Genomic DNA, 21,309 nt, shown 5'->3' with positions numbered 1-21,309 from the left:
AGGGATACTCGATGAGTCTTTAATGCAGTGGTTTCCCGTTGCCTTCTGCATTCTTCTGCCGTTGACCAATTTATTGGTTCTTCCGCCTTTGGGGTCGATTTCTCAGCTCCAGGACAAAAGAGTGTCCTACTACTTACCAACTCATCCGCCCAAAGCCGTTGGTCGGTAAGCAGGGGATTGCTTATACCGGAATCATTCGGTGAATTACCTGTTGGTCCACGGAGGTATTTTATTTCCCTCCTAGCCACCAGTAAACCGGGTGGGGCATTCGTCTATCCGCCACCTGGGGACGTGCTCTCTAGGTGTTACAGGTTCTCCCATGGCTTAAGAACCTGAGAGAATGGTTTGGATGCAGCTTAAAACAACTATTTAGAGCTACTGCCTCAAAAATTAAAATAGCTATGATGATTGCCAACCTCCGTAGCGGAGATGGCACCTGAAGAAGAAGATTTCTATAAGTTCTGTAAATTGTCCATCTATTCTGACCTCCAGTTTGTTGTTTTAAGTTTACTCTATCAAACGCTTTCTTGATGTCAATCAAACACGGAAATGCTGGCCTATTATGCTCTAGTGATGTCTTAGTAATTTGTTTTAGAACGAATATTGCATATGTACACGATCTTCCACTACGAAAACCCTGTGGTTCATCTACTAAACTTATCCTCTAATTTATTAGCACTTGGTAAAATGTTAGTTGTAAGTTTTAGCGTATTATTTAACAAGTTTCTCTCTGTAACAACCTCTGTAGTTTTCTGGCTGTTTTTTATCTCCTTTTTGAATAGTAGATTAGTTCACTCATTCTCCGTTCTTTCCGGTATTTAATTATTAATTAATGTTGTTAAATGTTCTGCCATTGCTGCTCCACAATATTTCAGTAATTCGTTTAGTATCCCGTCTTAACCTGCTGCTTTTCTGTTCTTCAGGGTTTCGCGGATTGTCGCGGGTGGATCTGTGTCGTTTAAAGCCAGATTGTTCTTTAGGAATAATTTCGTGTTTGTGAAGATACCAGATAAGACGTTTGTTGATAATTTTATCAATTATTTTACACATGGTACAGGTAAGAGATGTAAAATCAGTAGCAGAGGCAGTTATAATATTTAGTATATATTATACAGTACATATTATATATTATGTTTATATTTTATTTTATTTTTATACTTTTATTATTTATATACAAAAAATTTCTTTTAAAATATTAACATTTTCATATTGTTTTTTAACTTTTGTTCCTAATGTCTAAAGACATTAAAGTAAAGGAATTACTATTTGTATCATTTTTGTCGCTCCTTTATATTATTCCAATTAAAAAGCTTCTCGAAGTGGTTTGATTATAACTTCTTGTATCTAAAAAAAAATATATATTGCATTATTTAACTGATTTTTACTTTTTTTATGATTAGAATATTAAATATTAAAATAAAATCCACACATCAGTAATTTTGTGCCTTATAGAAAATAATTTTATGTTAAATGTGTAGTTTTCTGAAACCCACACAAAAAATTAATAAAGTTTTTAAATTCCACATTATTTAATATATCTAATATCTAATCCATCTAATAATCTAATAGGATTACGCGGGTCATTGCGGCATTGCATATACCAAGGGGAGGCAGCTTCAAAATGTTCAAGAAAAAAGAAAACTAAGTTCAAAAACATTATCCACCGAAGTACTAAAATCTTCCAAAGCCACGACGAGGAAACCCCCAATGGAGCACAAAAAAAGGTTTTTCACCTTTGCTCATTTGAACTTCCTTTGAGGGGCAATGAGGCCGTAAACTGCAAGATTCACTTTTCCAGAAGGAATTTGATGTTATGGGAGAATTTACGTGCCGAATTAAATACAACAGTATTTTTTCCAAAACAAATCCAAGCGGTTCGAAAAGTTTCGCAAGCAGCAAATGGCTGGTAAGATATTCATAAAACGAAAAGTTATGCCCAGTTAGATTATTTTTGAAATTAATGGAAAATAGGGGACCAAAGACTCTTTCTTACCGTTCACCCAAACTGGAAGGATGGATCTTGGTTCAAAAACTGTCCACTTGTAATCAACACCGTATCTAAGTGGACAAAAATGTCAGCTGAAAAAATTAGAATAGACACAAAAAACATAAAATAACAAACCAATCTCATCGATCTTTAGCTGTGTCATCTTTGTTTAAGCAAGGTGTTTCTGAACAGGAGTTAATTAAATTAACCGGTCATTTATATGCAAGCTCTCGAAAACTATATTTGCAGCTGAATTCCAGTTACCACCATGATCGAAAATCTCAGAACAACAAATGAAGCTGGACCTTCGAGTTCCCAAATGCTACAGGTCAATAATACACAAAATCATGTTTTGGTAGAAAAGAATGGGCAAACTACTATTTTTTTTTTCTTCTTGGCTCCATACGAAGTGCACAGTGCTAGCTCAAATAGAGGCATGCATGAATTCCTGACCTCTATGCGCTGATACGGAAGATACGGAAAACAGAATAATAATAACCCCAGGACACTTCCTAATTGGGAGAGAACTAATTTCGCCAAATAGGGAGGAAGAGTTGAGCACATATACGAATATGCCACAAAGGTGGAGGCAGTTAGAAAAAGTAAAAAGAGATTTTTGGAACCGTTGGAGACATGACTACTTGTCAAATCTACAATTACAGATACAAAAGTTACTAGAAGAATAGGAAATGAAGCTGAAATAATATTCACTATCATAAGAAGAAAACTTGATTACTTAGGCCATGTTATGAGAGAGCAAAGATACCCATTATTGCAGCTTATTTCGATGAAAGCGAAATGTGAGAAGACGAAGAATATCGTGGCTTACGAACTTAAGGGAATGATTTAAATGCAGTAGGGCAGAACTCTTTAGAGCGGCAGTCAACAAAGTCCGCATGGCCATGATGATTTCTAACCTTCGATAGAAGATGGAACTTAAAGAAGAGGAAGAACTTCTTCGTTTGTTATTTAAATAATAAATAAATTTTTAGTAATTACTACAATCGTTTTTAACTACTAAAATGTGAATGTAAATGTTACATTACCTGTACTTTAGGACCTGTTGATAAAATAAACACAACTGTATCTGCAACGTCTTCACTTTCCAAAGTAGGAACTCTTGCAATCATTTCATTAAATGCCGGACAGTTCCTTCCTATGTCTGTTTTGACAAGTCCTGGACTTAAATTCTAAAAAATAAAGCACAAAAAAGTGAAACTGAATCTGTTTACGATTTTATTATAATGATAAAAAAATATTCAATCCGAATGTAAACAACATTTTCAGTACTTATTCAACAACTCTCTATACTCAATTTTAATTTACCTTTATGAAGACACTTAAAAAAATTGATGGTAGAATGGAACGATCATATAAGCCGAATGACAACAAATAGAGTAGAAAAGACGACAAGAGACGGTTCCCCAAGAAACGGTAGGAAGTCTAGATAAAAAGAAGTAGAAGAAGAAGGGATTTGGACAGTTATGGCTGGTGATAATTTTGTTCAGGGGCACTGATTTGAGAATTAAAAAAAAATAAATACCGTACACCTTTTCGATGGAGTCAGAAATTTGGTGAACTAAAGTTTTTTTGTTATAAGGTTGAATGCTCGAATAAATGAAATTTGATCAAATAAAAGGCAGATATCGAGCACAGTTTTATTCGAATAGCTGTCATATGTCACATGTCACTTCAACATTTCCGTTGACCGGGAGCCATTCTGTCTCCGGTTTCCATACATAATGTAGCTTCGCCTATTTTTAAAAAAAATTTAAAGTGTTTGTCCTTGTGTAGTGTAGTGTGATGTTTAATTTTATGTTTATAACATTTTATTCCTATTGGATAGGCCGCAATTGACGAAGTAAGTATAAAACGTTAATCGCATAAAAACTTTTATCAACCATCAACTTTGAGTTTTTATCGAAGTTAATTAATTTCTTCAGTTAAAAAAACGTTTCTTGGCTTATTTCAGATGCTCTAGTGAGCGAAAGTACTTGGGCAAGATTAAATTAATAAAACTGAGCCCGATATCTGCCTTTTATTTGATTAAAGTTTTTTTGATGTACAACATGGCAAGCGCCTTAAATCTTTCTTCCGACATTTAATTGTTTGATCAATTTCAAAGTACAAAAAAATCTTTCAGTTTCTGTAGACGTTAATCGAAAATAATCAAAAAATCATCTCTTTAAAACAACTTTGCATCAGATATATGATTTTTAAAAGTAAAACGAGCCTTAATTTGAAATATAGTACCTATTGTCACGTTAAGTTTCTCTCGCAGATAAATTCAAATTCTCCTCATTTCATATCCGTTTCTTCGGTAGTCTCCTAGATTCTTGTATATTTTTCATTACAGAGAATAGACTGTTTCTGGTGTTAACAACTATTTTTTCAAAACTGTCAATAGCATTAAAATTTCGTAGAGTACGTTTCAATTTTATGCTGTCTTTATATCGCTGTAGAAATGCCATCGTGTTTGCGATGGTTTTCGCCAGAGTATTTCGTATAAATAAAATTTGGACATAAGTTTTCTATAATAGATGGATGGAAAGAAAAGTAAGACTACATATTATGACTTATCGTAAATAGACATGTCTTCCATTAATATTATTGAAGAGAAGCAACATTTGAAAGGAATTACATCTCACTAAGAAGAAATAATGATTATTATTTAAAATATTGTAGCAATAAATCACAAAAAAACAAACACAACAAATTTAAAAAGATCGGATGTATATACGTTAACCACGAGCTAGAAGAAATAACATATACTAGATTGTAGGTGATAGCTTTCAATTCCAGACCACGATTTATATACTTTGAAATCAATATACCATTTGAAAACACCGGTTTTCATTAAAGGCTACATTTTTTGCTATTGAAAAGGTTTGAAATTCATTTAAATAAAATAATAATATATTTCACAGGAGCTGAAAACATTATATGAGCATATTATTGCAGTTTCTAAATAGTTTATTCTGAGTAAGTATTTTATTGTCTTTTAAAAGTGTACTGTAATAGTCTTGTAAGTATTTTATCCTATATACGTTTCATTCAACTCACGGACTAGCCAGGTTTTAGTTTCGATGGGGGGGTTTCAAGAAAATAAAACGAAGTACATAACCCCTTTTATTCATATATATGACTAATTTAATTAAGTAGCTTTTAAGTCTTATTAGGCTTGGAAAAGTCCTTTCTGAGGTATCAGTGGTAACAGGTGTGTAATCAATATTTGCAATAGTACGTAAACATTTGGATATAGTTTTTGGCTTCACTTATCTAAGCATTCCAAAGCTGATTTTGGAGTAAGGAAGGGGAGAGTTATAGACACATAGAGAGAGAATACATACAAAATACCTTTTCAATTTCATAACCAGCCGCAAAATTTGACGGTTACATACTAGAGAGTCTCAATACTACTTTACGGTGTTTTGTAAACCTCTCAACCAATTGTTAAATTGCATGGTCGAGAAACTAGATGAATAAATTTGATGAATAAATTTATTTTGTAATACGGTAATAAACGCGACATAGGACTGTTAGAATGATTTAACTGTCTTTCGACGATACGTGACATGAGCAGTATACTACCATCTTCTTCGACTAATAGCTTTACTTCTTCATAGAGATGGAGGTACTCTTGGTCAACTTTCAAAACTTGACCAAGCAAAAGTCTCAAAAGTCTCAAAACTTGTAAAGCATTAATAACATCATTCACGTGGCTGAATGAGGAACCAATATACTGCACGATCCCAAGGCAATTTGGCACATCTGCTTATGAACATCAGTCAGCAATTGCAATCGCAAGGTTGAGAGAGTGTGCACTACAATGTACATAAAGAGCAAGAACACATTCTTGATTGATATACGCTTGGGCATCGTGGAAATACCCACGCATAGCTACAGCCCCATCGTAACCTTGAACAACCACATGATTACTTTCAAGTCCATGTTTTTTCAGAGGTCTAATTATTAGATTTGTAACACCGGATCCTAGCAACATTTGGCGTAGAAACAAGGAAGATGACAGAAAACGATAAACCTTATTATTACTTTTAAAATAAAAATATTAAGAAGGATATTGGGACTGCAATACTAGTATGTGGAGAATGAGGTTCAATAACGAGTTATATGAATATTGTAAAGAACCCTCTATAGCAAATTATGCAAAAATACAAAGATTGCGCTGGCCAGGTCACCTCATAAAAATGGATAATAACAAATCACCTAGTAGAACTCTTAGTGCAACTATGGTGTGACGTTGGCCAGAAGGAAGACCAAGGAAGAGGTGGATAGAAGAAGTGAAAACCGATGCTAAAGAGATATTGAGGGTGAATAACTGGAGGAGAGCACACAAGAAAAGGGATGCTTGGAGACGAAAGCTGGGGAGGCCAGGGACTGACTTGGGCTGTAGCGTCATTGGAGAGAGGAAAAGAGAGCGAAGACTGAATCATGTCGTGTAAAAAGTTGGAATACGCTCTAAGAACATCTCCCTAACTTTATATTAACATATTTTAAATCAACATATCGCAAGCACAGCAGACTTGCTCCATAAGTGCAATTTCGGTCGTCTTATCATCGAGAATCCCAAAAATTTAGCTTCCTTTACTTCACCAATGATCTTTTGTTGACTAATTTCACCAGAAATGTCAATTATTTTATTTTTGATTTGCGGGTTCATGTAAAGGGCATTCGTATAGGAAGTAACCAAATGCTCAGAAAGAATTTTATCCCCCGATTCGGCTATTACCATCACTCTGAGGTGGTTGTTCAGACTCTGGTGTAATTTGGATCCATTCCGAATCAGTTTTATCCGAAAGGTATATCTTGTTTGCTGCAAAAATTATTTCATTTATGATAGGGACTAGTTTTTTTCGGTTGTCATTTTCTTTCAGAAAACAACTCAACTGAAAAAACCTGTTAGACCTTTTAATTTTATTAATGTTAATGTCAACTTTTTGTGAGTGGGGTTTACCCCTTAAATTCTCCCCTCCCTTACTAAGCCCGTGATTTAACTGCATTTGCCTTCGATTGGACCAATTTATAATGTGATCGATTGAAATTTACAGATTTTCTGTAGCGTTCTTAAGATCATTGTGATTTTTGTGAACTGTATTGGAAGAATTGGAAACTGATATAGAATTTGAACTAATGCTCTGCTTTGTGGAAATTTTTGTAGTTTATTCGAAAAGAAGAATCTCATTTGACAAAAAATATATTTGTCACAGACATTTATTTATTATAAAATTTATTTAACACCAAATGAGAGAATACGTGAAATGATGGGAGTCAAGCATACAATAGTTGATGACATAAAAACAAAACAGTTAATATGGTACGGCCATGTACAGAGAATGCCAGATGACAGGATTCCAAAATAGATTTTGACGTGGACACCATAAGGGAGAAGGAAAAGAGGAAGGCCAAGAAAAAACTGGAGAGAGGGAATTGAAAAAGAACTAGAGGAAAGAGAAATCCATAGGCCTGGAGAAATCCCTCCAGGCCTATGGCTGAATAGAGAAGAATGGCGGTTAGGAGTCGGAAGGCGTCGGAGAACGCTGTAAACCGATAGTAGTAGTAGTAGTATTTAACTTTAGGTTTTTGATTTCCTCACGAAGCTAGTTTCCTCATATAAAAGTAATATAAGACCAACAATACGAGAAAGAGGAAAAAGAAAAGGGAAGAAGTTAAGGATAGATGTATTAAATAGCAAATATAAAGCAAAGAACCCAAGGGTATAAATCAAAATATATGTATTTTGATAAAGAAGGAATGCTGTACTTCTATGCATTATATTAATTTTATCTTTAATTAAATCTAAACTTACGGTAACTTTAATATCGAGATTGTTTGCTGCGAGTTCTCTTACTAATGTTTCTGCTAGAGCTGTTACAGCATGCTTGGTTCCAGGGTACACATTACTGAAGGTAAAGTACGGTACTTTGTGGCCACCGACACTATTCATATGAATGATGTGTCCGTTTACTTTATTCCTCACCATATCCTTCACAGCTTCTCTTGTACCAACGCAAAGACCCATTATGTTCGTATCTTAAAACAAAAATTTAGTATATTAAAACAACTGTTCTACATATTCTCTTATTATTTAGGGAAATTCAGAAAATTATATTAACCATCTAAATTAAAAGGGGATATACTTATAAAGAATTTTAAAGTAGGACAATTTACGTTTGTAACCTGAACGGATTTGTTCTATAAACCGATGTAAAATCAATTTCATACCAGCTAACACTAACAGATTGCTGGAGGTATTAATGCAGATCTCACTATTAAGAACCAAAAGTTCAAAGCTGTGGGAGAATGTGTTTCATTCGGTATATAATAATAAATGCTTAGCTTTCCGCAAAATACAATATCCAACGGTTTTAAGGATTTCGAAAAACTAGTTTTTCATTCTTAAAGTGCTTCAAGAGTGGACAGTCGCTCCTACAGCTTTAACCAGGAGACTGGCAAATGTTCATACATAAGCTAATATCATACACAGAAGATTAAGTGAACAAAAGTTATCATTTTATATACCTGCTGCAGGTACTTGCAGATTGGGCTATGGAAGATTAGATTACAGATGAGTCTTGTTTCACGAGATATTTATTAGATTGTCTTTTAAGTGTGGAAATGGCCTAAAGAACGCTGTGCACAATGTTGTTTCTCTTCTATAATACATTTTGGTAGTGCAGATATGATTGCATAGGGCGGCATTTATTTGGAAGCACTTACAGGTCTTAATATATTAGGAGAAGGTGACTTGCATTCTAATAGATACATTAGTGAATGTCAGGAAGAACATGTGGTACCTTATATGCATTTGGTAGGTGAACATTTTCTCCTTCTTCTTCAGTGCCTTATCCGGTCCGGATGTTGGCGATCATCAAGGCTATCATGGTTTTGTTGACTGCTCTGCGAAACAGCTCCGCTGAGGTCATCCCAAACCATTGTCGGAAATTTTCCAACCACGAGATACGACGACGTCCCGGTCCTCTTCTGCCAAATACTTTACCCTGAATAACGAGTTGAAGAATTCGATATTTTTCTTCGTTCCGCATCACGTGGCCGAGGTACTCAAGCTTACGTTGTTTAATTAAATTAAGCACTTCTTTTTCTTTTGTCATGCGCTGTAGGACCTCAACGTTGGTGACATGGTCCACATAAGATATTTTTAGTATCCTTCTGTATATCCACATCTCGAAGGCTTCGATTCGTTTTTCAATGGCTTGCGTCACTATCCGCATCTTGGTTCCCAAACTGAGATCACTGCAGCACAGCAAGGATCTCAACTTAATAAATGTAGACCGTGCCATTTCAATTCTGGAGCTAATCTCTTGAGCGTAGTCCCATTGTACGTTGAGGTAAGTGAATCTGTCGACTCTCTTGATCTCTTTGCTACCTGCCATTAGTGCCCCGGGATCTAAATTTGTACGGCTGACAACCATGAATTTCGTTTTCTTAATAATAAGGTTCAGTCCGTATGTTACGCCCACAGTTCGCACTCGGTCTAGTAAGGCCTGCAGATCGTTTAGGCTGGTTGCTAGTAACACAGTGTCATCGGCGTAGCGGATATTATTGATGTATTCACCGTTCACTCGGATTCCTATGTCTAGGTTTATGAGGGCTTCATTAAAAGTCTCCTCAGAGTATATATTAAAAAGAGTCGGCGATAGCACACATCCTTGCCTTACGCCTCGCATGATCTTCACTTGGTCGGTCAGCTGGTCTTCGACCTTGACTTGAGCACGCTGGTTCCAGTATAAATTCATGATGATCCGAATGTCCTTCTCATCCAATCCTACTCTTTGTAGTGCGGTGACCATCTTCTGGTGCTGACATCGGTCAAATGCCTTGGCGTAGTCAATAAAACAAATATAGACATCACAACTGACATCCCGGAATCTCTGAAGTAGGACTTGTAAGTGCTTCACGTGTACCCATGGAATTGCGGAATCCGAATTGCATTTCACCGACATTTTCTTCGCATTTCTTGTAAATTCTGGCATGTATGATTTTAGGAAAAATTTTAAGTGCATGACTCATAAGACTGATAGTTCGGAAATCTTCGCACGTTTTCGCAGATCGTTTTTTTGGTAGCGTTAGAAATGATGACAATAGCCATTCCTTTGGGATATTACCTGAATCGTATATGGCGTTGAACAGTTCAGTTAACTCCTTCGTGTTCACTTCACTCATCACCTTAATAAGTTCAACGGGTATTTCGTCCGGGCCTGTAGCCTTACCATTCTTATACTGTTTTAAAGCAGCCTTTACCTCGCTTTCTAGAATTGACGGCCCTTTCATGCAATTTATTTCCGGAAGGTTGCCGCGGTCGTCCCAGAAAAGTTCTTCGATATATATTTTCCAGGTAACCAACTTCTCATTCACTGTCGTCGCCAGATTACCGTCTTTATTTATGAGGAGGTGTGTGTTTCTCCTCTTGTATTGACCAGTGGCTTCACGAATCCTTCGGTGGATATTTATATGATCGTGTTTCTCTTGGAGCTCCTCGATTAGTTTACATTTTTCTTGCATCTATGTCTCCTTGGCTCTTAGTATTTTTTTTAATTGTCTGGTTGGTTTTTTGGTATTTCTTCGCGTCCCTGTTTTTCATTCATCTTCTTTGTTCCATCATCTGCAGAATGTCATCAGTCATCCATTCTTTATTTTTTACTCTTGTTTTCTTTCCCAGATGTTTTTCCCGCATTCAGCATGACGTCTTTGATATAACTCCATTTTTGTTCTACACTCTGTTCTTGTTGTTGAGCCGTTTCTAGTTTTTGTCTCATTGTATCTCTCACGTTCTGACGAACTACGGGGTCTTTTAGAGTGTCATAATCCAGGTTCTGTTTAGGTTTATTTTTGATGAGTTTCTCTAGTTTGAGTTCTATCTGGCCCACTAATGAGTTGTGCTCAAGCAGTTCTTAAATCTTTTGTTAATGAGAATAAAGTCTATCTGGTTTCTGATGATATTGCTGGCTGTATCTGCAGGTGACTTCCACGTATAAAGTCGTCTCGGGGGAAGTTTAAACCACGTGTTAGCAATGGTAAAATCTTCTTCCCGGCAAAATTGTATGAGTCGGTCTCCTCTTTCGTTTTTCTCGCCTAAGCCGTGTTGTCCGACGATGTCTTCTACACTGCTTTTGCCAACTTTGGTATTGAAATCACCCATGATGATGTTTAGCTCGTTCTTCTTGGTGTATTTTAGTGCTTTTTGTACAATTGCGTAGAACTCCTCGATATTCTCTTCTGGTTTTTCTGATGTTGGAGCGTAAATTTGAATGATGTTCGTATTAACGGGTCTGCTTTGCAGCTTCATCAGAATGACCCTGTCATTTTCTCCTAATGCGGGATAATGCTCCGTCGCACGTGGCCAGGATAACAATGCAATTCTTTACGGATATTAGTATTCTGGTACTAGCCTGGTCTCCTGGAAGTCCAGACCTTAACCCCATAGAGTACCTACTTGTGGGGAAACTTGGCAAGATTAAATAGGCAAAATTATGGCGATTGAAACTGTGGTAGCGTTAGAATAGGTGCTGGTAAACGAGTGGGAACAAATGCTGCAAAACGAGAGTGCTGCTTTGATCTAGTCCATGCCAGAATGGATAAAAGAAGTTATTTAAGCTCGAAAACAATTAATTTTGATATCCATATTTTAAAATTATTTTGTGACTTATTTGAAAAATATCTTACTTGGAAATAAAAACATTTTGTACATTTTTTTTATTGTTAAATTAATCACTATTTTGGAACTTGTGCTTTATTTTATGGTTTTTATTGAAAATAAAATAAAAAAAAAATATTGGAAATTACTAATCTTACGTACTGAAAAAAACTATAGGTGTATTTACATATTTTGTTATTGTTAATTGTTTGTTATAAAAGGGAAAAAATAGAAAATTATAAATGAATGAATACAATTAAGACATAATTCAAAGATAAGTCTATAAAGAAAATAATGAAGAAGATAGAGAAAAAGAAACAGAACAGAGAATTTTAAAACTATGTTTTATTGGTACGAAACATAAAATTAAAACATGTTACCTATAATTTCTCTCCATTTTTGCGAATCTCCATTTATCAAATTTGTCGCCTCGATTATTCCGGCATTGTTGATCAAAATATGGACTGGTCCCAGGTTTTCTCTACACCATTTAAATACTGCAAGCACTTCTTCTTCTTTCATCACGTCACATTTCTTGGGATGTAGTTTGCCTTTTTCGTTCTTTAATCTTGCTGCTAAAGCTTCCATCAGCTTTACTCTTCGCGCTATGCCAACAACCTAAGTAATTTAATATAAAGTGTTATTATAGATTTAAATCAGTCAGTAAATTTCTTCTACAACAACATTATGCTTTTGTACGTGAAAACCCCACAAAGTCCCCTTTAAGAGACTGTTCTTTTTTTTGCAAACATTTATTTCTTCTTGTGAAATGTTAAGGGAACGATTGAAGAACAAATTTTACGAAAAATGTAGGATTTTCCGCTACTCTTTAAGTTAGTCTTTGGTCACGCTCTTCAAGCAAATATTTTCCGAGGAAAATTGTCGGAAGAAAATAATGTGGACCAATGCCTCTTAGCCAACCTAAAATATGCTCCTATCACATCAGTTGATGTTAAAAGAAGCTTTTAATTTAAAGATAAATATATATTAGGAAGTGCTGGGTGAAGTACCCAAGGGACAGCGAAACAACTGGTTTGATGAGGAATGCCAACGAGTAACGAAAAAGAAAAACGACGCGTATCTGAAAATGATTAACAGAAGGACTAGGAGCAATGTTAAAGAATATCGAGTAAAGAGACGAGAGGAAAAACAAAAACACAAACAGAAAAAGCGGCAACAAATCAATAAAGAATTCGAAGAAATGGAAAACCTTAATAGAGAACACGAATACAGAAAATTTTACAAACAGGTTAACACAAAAAGAAAAGTTTTCAAGCCACAAGCGAACCAAGTCAAGGCCCTTAACGGAATTCTTTTAAACGAGAGAGTGGAAGTACTAGAAAGATGGCAGGAATATTTTAGTACGCTACTTAATGGAGAAAGTAGAGCTGAAGGTAGATATGATAACTTTTTAAGGAATAAACAAAGCAATTCAGTCCTTAGCCAGAAACAAGTCACCCGGAGCAGACAACCTACCCGCAGAAATATTTAAATGTGGCGGTCAAACATTTGTAACCCTCCTTCACAAACTACTAATACAGGTATGGCAAGAACGCGCCTTACCAAAAGATTGGAATACTGGAATTATATGCCCCATACACAAAAAAGGAAACGTTCCAACTTTAGAGGGATTTCCCTTCTTAATACAGCATATAAAATTGTGTCCCTGATACTTAACGAACGACTGGTACGGTATACTGACAATATAATAGGATCCTACCAAAGAGGCTTCTTGAAAAATAAATCTACCATTGATCACATATCATCCATCAGACAAATATTAGAAAAAACGACGGAGTACGACATAGACTGCCATTACATCTTCGTAGACTTTAAGGCAGCGTACGATACTATTGACAGGTCCCAATTATATTCGGCGATGATCGAATTAGGAATACCAAAAGGATTGGTAGAATTAATTAAAATGACAATGATGAAAGTCGAATGTAAAGTGCGCGTACAAGGGGATGTTTCAAAACCATTTAAACCAACAGAGGACTGCACCAGGGAGATGCGCTATCATGCACGCTGTTCAACCTAGCGTTAGAAAAAGTTATGAGAGATTCGGGAATAAACTTAAAAGGTACGATATATACCCGTAGTATACAAATAATGGCATACGCTGATGATATCGTCATAATTGGAAGAACCCAAAATGAAGCAGTGGAGGTTTTCACACGTATCAAAAATGCCGCAGAAAACATCGGACTTCTGATTAACATCCAGAAAACTAAATATATGTCGGCAATATTAAGAATTCAACAAAATAACTGCAACACGAAACGATAGAAATGGTAGAAGAATTCTGCTACTTAGGATCACTGGTAGACTACAAAAATAACACATCCAACGAGATAAAAAAAGAATATGCGTGGCTAACCGCTGTTATTTTGGCCTGGGCCCTCAACTAAGAGCGAGAAGTATGTCAATAGCAACAAAGTGCAAACTTTATAAAACAATAATACGCCCAGTGCTCACATACGGATCTGAAACATGGGCAATGACGACCCGAGATGAAGAGTTACTGCGAGTCTTTGAAAGAAAAGTATTAAGGACTATATATGGCGGAGTAAACGAACAGGGTCTGTGGAGAAGGCGATATAACTTTGAACTCTATAGACTTTTTGGTGATGCAGATATTGTGAAGACCATCAAAATAAACCGCCTAAGGTGGGTGGGCCACGTTATGCGGATGGATAAGAGTGATCCCACTAAAATAACTATGCTAAACAGGCCGGTCGGAAGAAGAAGAAGGGGGCGACCTAAACTCAGATATCTGGACGATGTACATGATCTGAGGGAGATTGGAGTGAGGGGCTGGAGAGACACTCGATAGGGAATGGATGGAAGAATGTTTTGAAGCAGGTCAAGGCTCACGAAGGGCTGTAGCGCCAACTGATGATGATGATGATGATATTCTGACAGAAAATTAAAAAAATAAATTGTTAATAGAAAATTTTGAGAAACCATTAATTGTTTATTGTTTAATGTTTAATGAAAAAGTAGCTGAAGTATAAAATGTACCTACAATTATTGTAAGTTTTGGTTTTATCTATTTGATATTATAAATATACTTTAAAAATCATAGTGTGATTTATTGAAAATAATGTTAAATTTTTTCTTCATATTATTGAAAAAAGTCGTGCATATACTTTACGTTTGAATATGCATTTTTTGGTAAGTCTGCAGATAACACAAGGATGTATGTACATAAAATTCTGCACAGAATATACAAATATAAATAAGATCATGATCATGATTTGGATTCCGTCTCATGTAGGAATCCCTGGTAACCAACTAGCCGACCTCTGTGCAAACAAGCCGCGTCTTCTAATATGGAGACTGAAAACATACAACTACATACAGATTTATAGTCGCATTTTAAAAATATCATCCAAATGTCTTGGCAAGATCACTAGCATTGGACCCGACAATATACCGTTTATATTTCTTAAAAATTTAGGCCCTCAATCTAAAGAACATCTACTCAAAATCTATATGGATAACGTGTTTCCTAAATCATGAAAAAATTCAATCATAATACCTGTTCTAAAACCAACTAAACCAAAATCAGATCCACAAACATACCGACCGACATCACTCACATATAGCATAGGTAAAGTGTTAGAAAAGATAATAAACAATAGACTTATGTGGTATTTAGAATCAAACAAATTTATTATTTCAGAACAATGTGGTTTCCGAAAACATCGCTCAACTTTAGACAGCCTTGTTGACATAGAATCAGAAATCCACGAAGCATTCGCAATAAAACAGCAATGTGTTGGAATATTTTTTGATATAAGCAAAGCATATGATACAGTTTGGAAATATTCAATCGTTAAACACTCAGCAACTGGTTAATAAGGGGTAACATATTAAAAGACATTTCAAATTTTCTTGAAAACAGACAATTTCAAGGTCGAGTTGACGAAACATATTCTCAAACAAAAATTCAACAAAATGGTATACCACAAGGATCAAACTTAAGCACAACTTTATTCTTTATAGCAGTAAATTCGATATTAACACAAATTGAAAACCCCGTCAAAGTTAGATTATACGCTGACGACCTAGTTATTTTCTGTAGAGGAAAAAACATAACAACGATCTACAATCACATTTAAAAAGCGTTAACACACATTGACAAATGGTCAGCTACAAGTGGACTTCAGTAGTTTATCACTTCAAAAACGAAAGTAATCTGTTTCTCAGAGAGAAATCAAATTCAAACAAAAGAATTATATCTACACGAACAAAAAGTAGATTATGTAGAAGAAATCCGGTCCTTGGGTATGACGTTTAATAAAAAATTAACTTGGAAGACACATATTCAACAGCTGAAAAAATCCTGTCTACCTGGTATAAATTTACTGCAATCACTTGCCTTAAAAAACTGGGGAGACGATTATTCAAGTTTAATACTTTTTTACAAATCCATAATTCGATCAAACCTTGACTACGGAGCCATCGTCTACAACTCCTCCAAAAAAACATTTTAAGTCACTGGATATTATCCAAAATAGATGTCTACGTATTTCTTTAGGTGCTTACTACATAGGCCCCATTCAAAGTCTCTATTGGGAAAGTGGAGAACTTCCTCTTTCTTTCAGAAGACTACATCTAAGCCTAACATATGCAGCAGCAGTGTCATCAAACCGAAATAATCCAGTACTTCATAACGTTTTTGCTGATCGATTTACCAATAAATTTCAACAAACACATCAATCTATTCATCCATTTTACTTTCGTATACAGTCATACTTATCCAAATTAAATTCTCAATTTCCAAAAACCTATGATACCTCTTCAATCCACAACCCTGCACCATGGACAATATCTATTCCTGCTATCGACATCAGTCTAACAAACCTAAGAAAATCAGAGATATCATCAATCGTCATAAAAACAGTTTCATACAATTAAACAGATATGGCAATACCTACAACGTATACACCGGTGCGTCAAAAAATGAAGACAGAGTTGGAGCAGCAATTTATTCGGAAGACTTCTCAGTTAGTTTCAAATTGTCGTCAATTACAATCATCTTTTCGGCTGAATTATTCGCAATTCTAAAAGCACTATCGTTAATACAAAACAAAAACAAAGACAGGTATAATAATCACAGATTCTCTAAGTTCATTATCCTCACTGACTCAATTATACTGTCACAACCCCCTTCTACTGTTTATTAAAAAGAACTTAAAAACATTTCAAATAAGAACATCCAAGTTCACTTCTTATGGGTCCCTTCTCATGTTGGAATCGAAGGTAACGAAGTTGTAGATAAACTGGCTAAAAATGCACCAACTAACCCGATGTCTGAAGAAAGTAACATATTGGTATAAAACGATTTAAAACCATACTTAAAACAAAAAATAATTTAAAAATGGCAACAAACTTGGAACGACACTCCATTAAGGCTATACGAATTCAACAAACATCCACATCTTTGGAAACCAAAAATAAAAGACAGAAGAGAGCAAGTGGTACTTACCCGTCTCCGTATCGGCCATACACGACTTACTCATGACTATTTAGAAGAAGAAGCCCTAGAAGAAAATACAGATACCCAATAGTATATTACTTTATGAGGCGGAGAAGCATGACTTTTCTTGACGCGCCCGATATTATGCGCCGAACGAAGTGAGGCGCGTAATAGAGGGCAAGTCAAGAAAAGTCGCTTCTTTGCCGAATAAAGTATACTATTTTTTCTTCAAACGTAGCAATTTTCAACCATAAATAGTACAATTCATACGCTATTTTTACTCGAAATTAACTGTGACAACTATCAAAGTCGTCTAGATGTTAAAAATTAAAATAATTAAGTCGTCGGTGGGATTTGCGTCTCCCTGGTTACAGTTGTTTGACGGTTGTTTGCAATTATTAAAGACAGCTTATTGTTGTTGCAACCGCAAGCGCAAATTTAGTGCGAAAATGGAAAACCTAAACGAAATTGAGTCCGCGGCTAATGATGCAGTAGCACGTTGGAATGATTGCTGAAAGTTGTTCTCGACCATCAGTATCATCAACAATTACCAATGCGTATCAAGAGTCGGGAACATTTTTGCACGGTTTCAATTTTGAAAATGCCTCATTAACTAATTGTACTTTTAATATTACTATAAATAAAAATGATGTTTAATTGTTGTTAATGACATTTGTATTGTTGCTTTGTGACATGTTTCATATTGTTGCCATGACAACATTTTTCCCTCCGCCGTAAAGAAATGGGAAAAAAAACTGCTGCCGGCGGAGACATCAAACTTTGACAGGATCAAGTTAGATAAGTAATGTCATCATTATTTGATGTTTAAAGAAAAAAAATATTTTCTTATCTTAACGACTGTCAACTACTTCAAAATATCTAAAACATACATTGTAATACGCATACATATTATTATTGTAAACTTATGTATATAGGTATTCTATCTGTTAAACCTATTCTCGTATCGTATACTGTCCCTATTTCAACAACACAAAAAATAATCTTTTGAGTCGAAACCTACAAAATATTCTCAGCTCGCCAGATCAATTCTAAAATCTTATTAATTTCCTTTTGAAACCAGACTTTCAAAGGAAATTTAGAAGAAGAAATGCAGTTTAGAATTTGATAATTAATTAATAATTGTACTAATATTTAATCTATTTAATGTATTTTTGTATCGATTATAATGTAACTGTATATTCTTGTAATGTAATGTACTAAAATTTTACCTCTATTAGTGACCTATGCTGTCGAGACACGTAAAGCTAAATAAAAATAAAATTATGCTAGAGGAAAGACCAACTAAATAAAAAAGAAATTATGATAAACAGAATTTTTGGTTCTTACCTCACAACCCTCTTTAACTAATCTCTCTGCAACAGCCGCCCCAATACCACAACTAGCACCTGTCACTATAGCAACTTTGCCTACCCAACGTTCCATAGATAGCGGCATTATTAATAAAATATTCTTGTTATTAAAAATAATAAAACACTACAATATGAACAAACAACTACTGAGTTTAGTTAATTGTTTTTATGTGTGTTCTGCAATCGTTTAAACCCGCAATACGTCTACTACTTTGTTAGGTTTCCTCCCAAATTTAAACTAAAACTCAATGACAGTTCCGTACTAGCTTAGCTTTTTAGAGAAACTATTAATTTTTTAAATTCAGGTATTGTGTTGGGAATGAACAAGGTAATAATTAAATCAAGTAATTCTACTGTACTGCTGAGTTAAAAAATCAATTAAAAGATTTAAATCGCAAAATTTTTATTTAAATCTAAGTTAATTTACTGCGGTGGTAATGAACAGACATTTCTATATTATACGTTGTATATAATATAAAAAAGAAGATTTAACATGGTATACTGTACAATATAAATCTATCGACTTACAATAACACAGTTCTATGGGGACGATTTAACGTTAGACAGTAGGGGAAATCTAACGATAGTTTTCTTTTGGTGTTGAATTGAAACGAAATATACTGGATGTCGCTATCACATGATTCTCACTTATACACTATTTAATTTTTTTTTATTTACAAGAAACCTGCTTCAACTTATTAGCGGTACGGTAACAATTTATTACACTTTACTTAGTAAATTAAAGTCTTTTTTTTTAGGTCTAATATTCCACTTACAAATTGTTCTTCACTGATGCCTCCAAAGATTGCAACGGAGTAGCAGCTGCAATTTCTGCCACTAGATTAACTGACGGCTGTAGTATTTATACCGCAGAGTTTCAAGCAATACTTGACGCACTAAATCATTGTAAAACCACAAATGAAAAACAAATACTAATATTATCAGATTCATTAAGTTTTTTACAGGCCATTAAACATGTTTATACTACACACATCAATCTATTCCTAATTAAAGACGCTTTGCAACAGCTCCAATTTTCTGGGAAAACCATATCACTTATGTGGGTCCTATCACATGTCGGAATAACTGGTAATGAGCTAGCAGACAAAACAGCGTTTGAAGCAATAAACAATATGAACATTCCGACTACAACAGGTATACCAATATCTTATATACTAAAAGGCTAAGCCCTTTTCTTGTGCGCAATACTCCTCCTAAACGGTGATAGATAGGAGAATAGTTTTTTCGAATAATTAAACAGATTGTTGAGTAGATTCCCCTAAGGTTTAAAATTTAAAAAATTCGAACCGGTTTAAAAATGGCGGCCATAAAATGAATTTTTCCTATAGTAAAGTATAGGAATTCAATATTATACACAATGCAACAACGCGTCAATTCTCGAATGCTGGAATGCACCAACAAGTGTTTCCACTTAAGAAATAACGATAATGACCACTCAAAATTCGGGATCCTCCTGTCTCCGATTTTAATTTATGGGGTCTGTTTTACACTATCTGATGAGTTGGTATTTTTTTATTTTTATGTTTAGTTAGAAAGTATTCTGTTTCCAACAAGTGCAGCGTGTGTAAGGTATTGTGATTGATATTTAGAGATTAAGACTACGTTTTGAGTTTAATACTTGAAGAATTAAATAATGAGGTAAGCATTACTTTGTTTTTAATTTATTAGTTAGAAATATATTATTAATTTTGTTGGGAATAGGCCACAATTTTACTTTAAATTAGGTTTATTTTAAATAAATAAATAAAAAATAAACTTATTATAAAGTAAAATTGTGGCGTATTCTCAAAAAAGTGGAACAGTAGGCGGTAGTGTAGACTAGCGCGGAGCATCATACTGTTTTCTGTATTTTTTAAATTTAAATAATATTTAAATATAAATTTAGTTAGTTAGTTAGTTAGAGTTCTCAAACCGACTTCTTTTTCTTAAACGTGGCATTTTACAATCTAAAATATGCAAAAAAAAGTTACTTCCGGTTTTACTTCCGTTTTTTATTTAAGAGGGGCGGAGTCTAACAATCATATTGTTTCCGTTTCCTAATGTAAATCTTCCTGAAAATCCTAAAAAACTACTGTATCGATTTTCAATTTAAAAAAATTGGCGTCGATACAGTTTATTTTTAGGATTTTTAGAACATTTACACCAGGCGACGGAAACGATGGATCGTTAGACTTCGCCCCTCTTAAATATCAGCAAAACTTACATCAAAACTCGATGTCGAGTTGGTCCGCTAGTCAGGTACTAAAGCTTTATTCAAGACTCATGTAGATAAATCTGGCAAGAATTATGGGATCAAACAAATACAAATCTTAAAAGCATTAAACCAGACGTATCTTCAAAAAATCTTCCTATACTACCAAAACGAAAAGACCAGGTAATTATCAGCAGACTCCGACTTGGGCATACATGACTTACGCACGGCTACATAATCTCCAAAAAACACATAATCTCCAAAAAACCAATGTGTCAAAGATGCCAAACACCTTTCACAGTCAACCATATAATAATAGAATGTCCAGAGTATACCTCAGCCAAGGCGATATTCAAGATACCCAACAGCCTGAAAGAAGCACTGGTTACAAAATTCAATGAAGTTCTGTCTTTTTTCAATTACTGTAAACTCTATAATCAATTTTGATTTAGTTTTTGTTACATGTACATACATGAACATTGTACCATATTGTTGTAAATCATGACTTTTAAAATGTACCTATTTTCTCTATTTGTATCATAAACCTACCGCTAATAACCTCAGTGGTTGATGCGGATA

The 21,309-nt window shown here is 34.7% G+C and overlaps 1 protein-coding gene across 1 annotated transcript; it reads right to left on the bottom strand.

The window, feature by feature from the left end:
- Nucleotides 1–1,103: 1,103 nt before the first annotated feature.
- On the bottom strand, nucleotides 1,104–18,746 carry LOC140450396 (farnesol dehydrogenase-like). The gene is made up of 5 exons (XM_072544000.1): nucleotides 18,496–18,746; nucleotides 12,041–12,278; nucleotides 7,815–8,038; nucleotides 3,034–3,177; nucleotides 1,104–1,344 (listed from the first exon to the last, which is right to left on the bottom strand). The coding sequence occupies exons 1-5, from the start codon at nucleotides 18,601–18,603 to the stop codon at nucleotides 1,303–1,305; spliced, it is 756 nt and encodes a 251-aa protein (XP_072400101.1). The 5' UTR covers nucleotides 18,604–18,746; the 3' UTR covers nucleotides 1,104–1,302.
- Between the last annotated feature and the right edge of the window lie 2,563 nt (nucleotides 18,747–21,309).

This window comes from Diabrotica undecimpunctata, chromosome 9 (assembly GCF_040954645.1).
Source record: "Diabrotica undecimpunctata isolate CICGRU chromosome 9, icDiaUnde3, whole genome shotgun sequence".
Lineage (NCBI taxonomy): Eukaryota > Metazoa > Arthropoda > Insecta > Coleoptera > Chrysomelidae > Diabrotica > Diabrotica undecimpunctata.
Note: the sequence above shows the minus strand (reverse complement) of the source record. Positions and strands in the feature narration are given on the sequence as shown.

What these genes read in the sequence shown, in the direction of transcription:
- LOC140450396 (XM_072544000.1), bottom strand. Translation starts at nt 18,603, where the DNA reads ATGCCGCTATCTATGGAACGTTGGGTAGGCAAAGTTGCTATAGTGACA. An exon ending in TAGTTAAAGAGGGTTGTGAG is followed by an intron (nt 12,279 to 18,495) that starts GTAAGAACCAAA and finishes TAAATTACTTAG; the next exon opens with GTTGTTGGCATAGCGCGAAG. An exon ending in ATCTCGATATTAAAGTTACC is followed by an intron (nt 3,178 to 7,814) that starts GTAAGTTTAGAT and finishes TTTATTTTTTAG; the next exon opens with AATTTAAGTCCAGGACTTGT.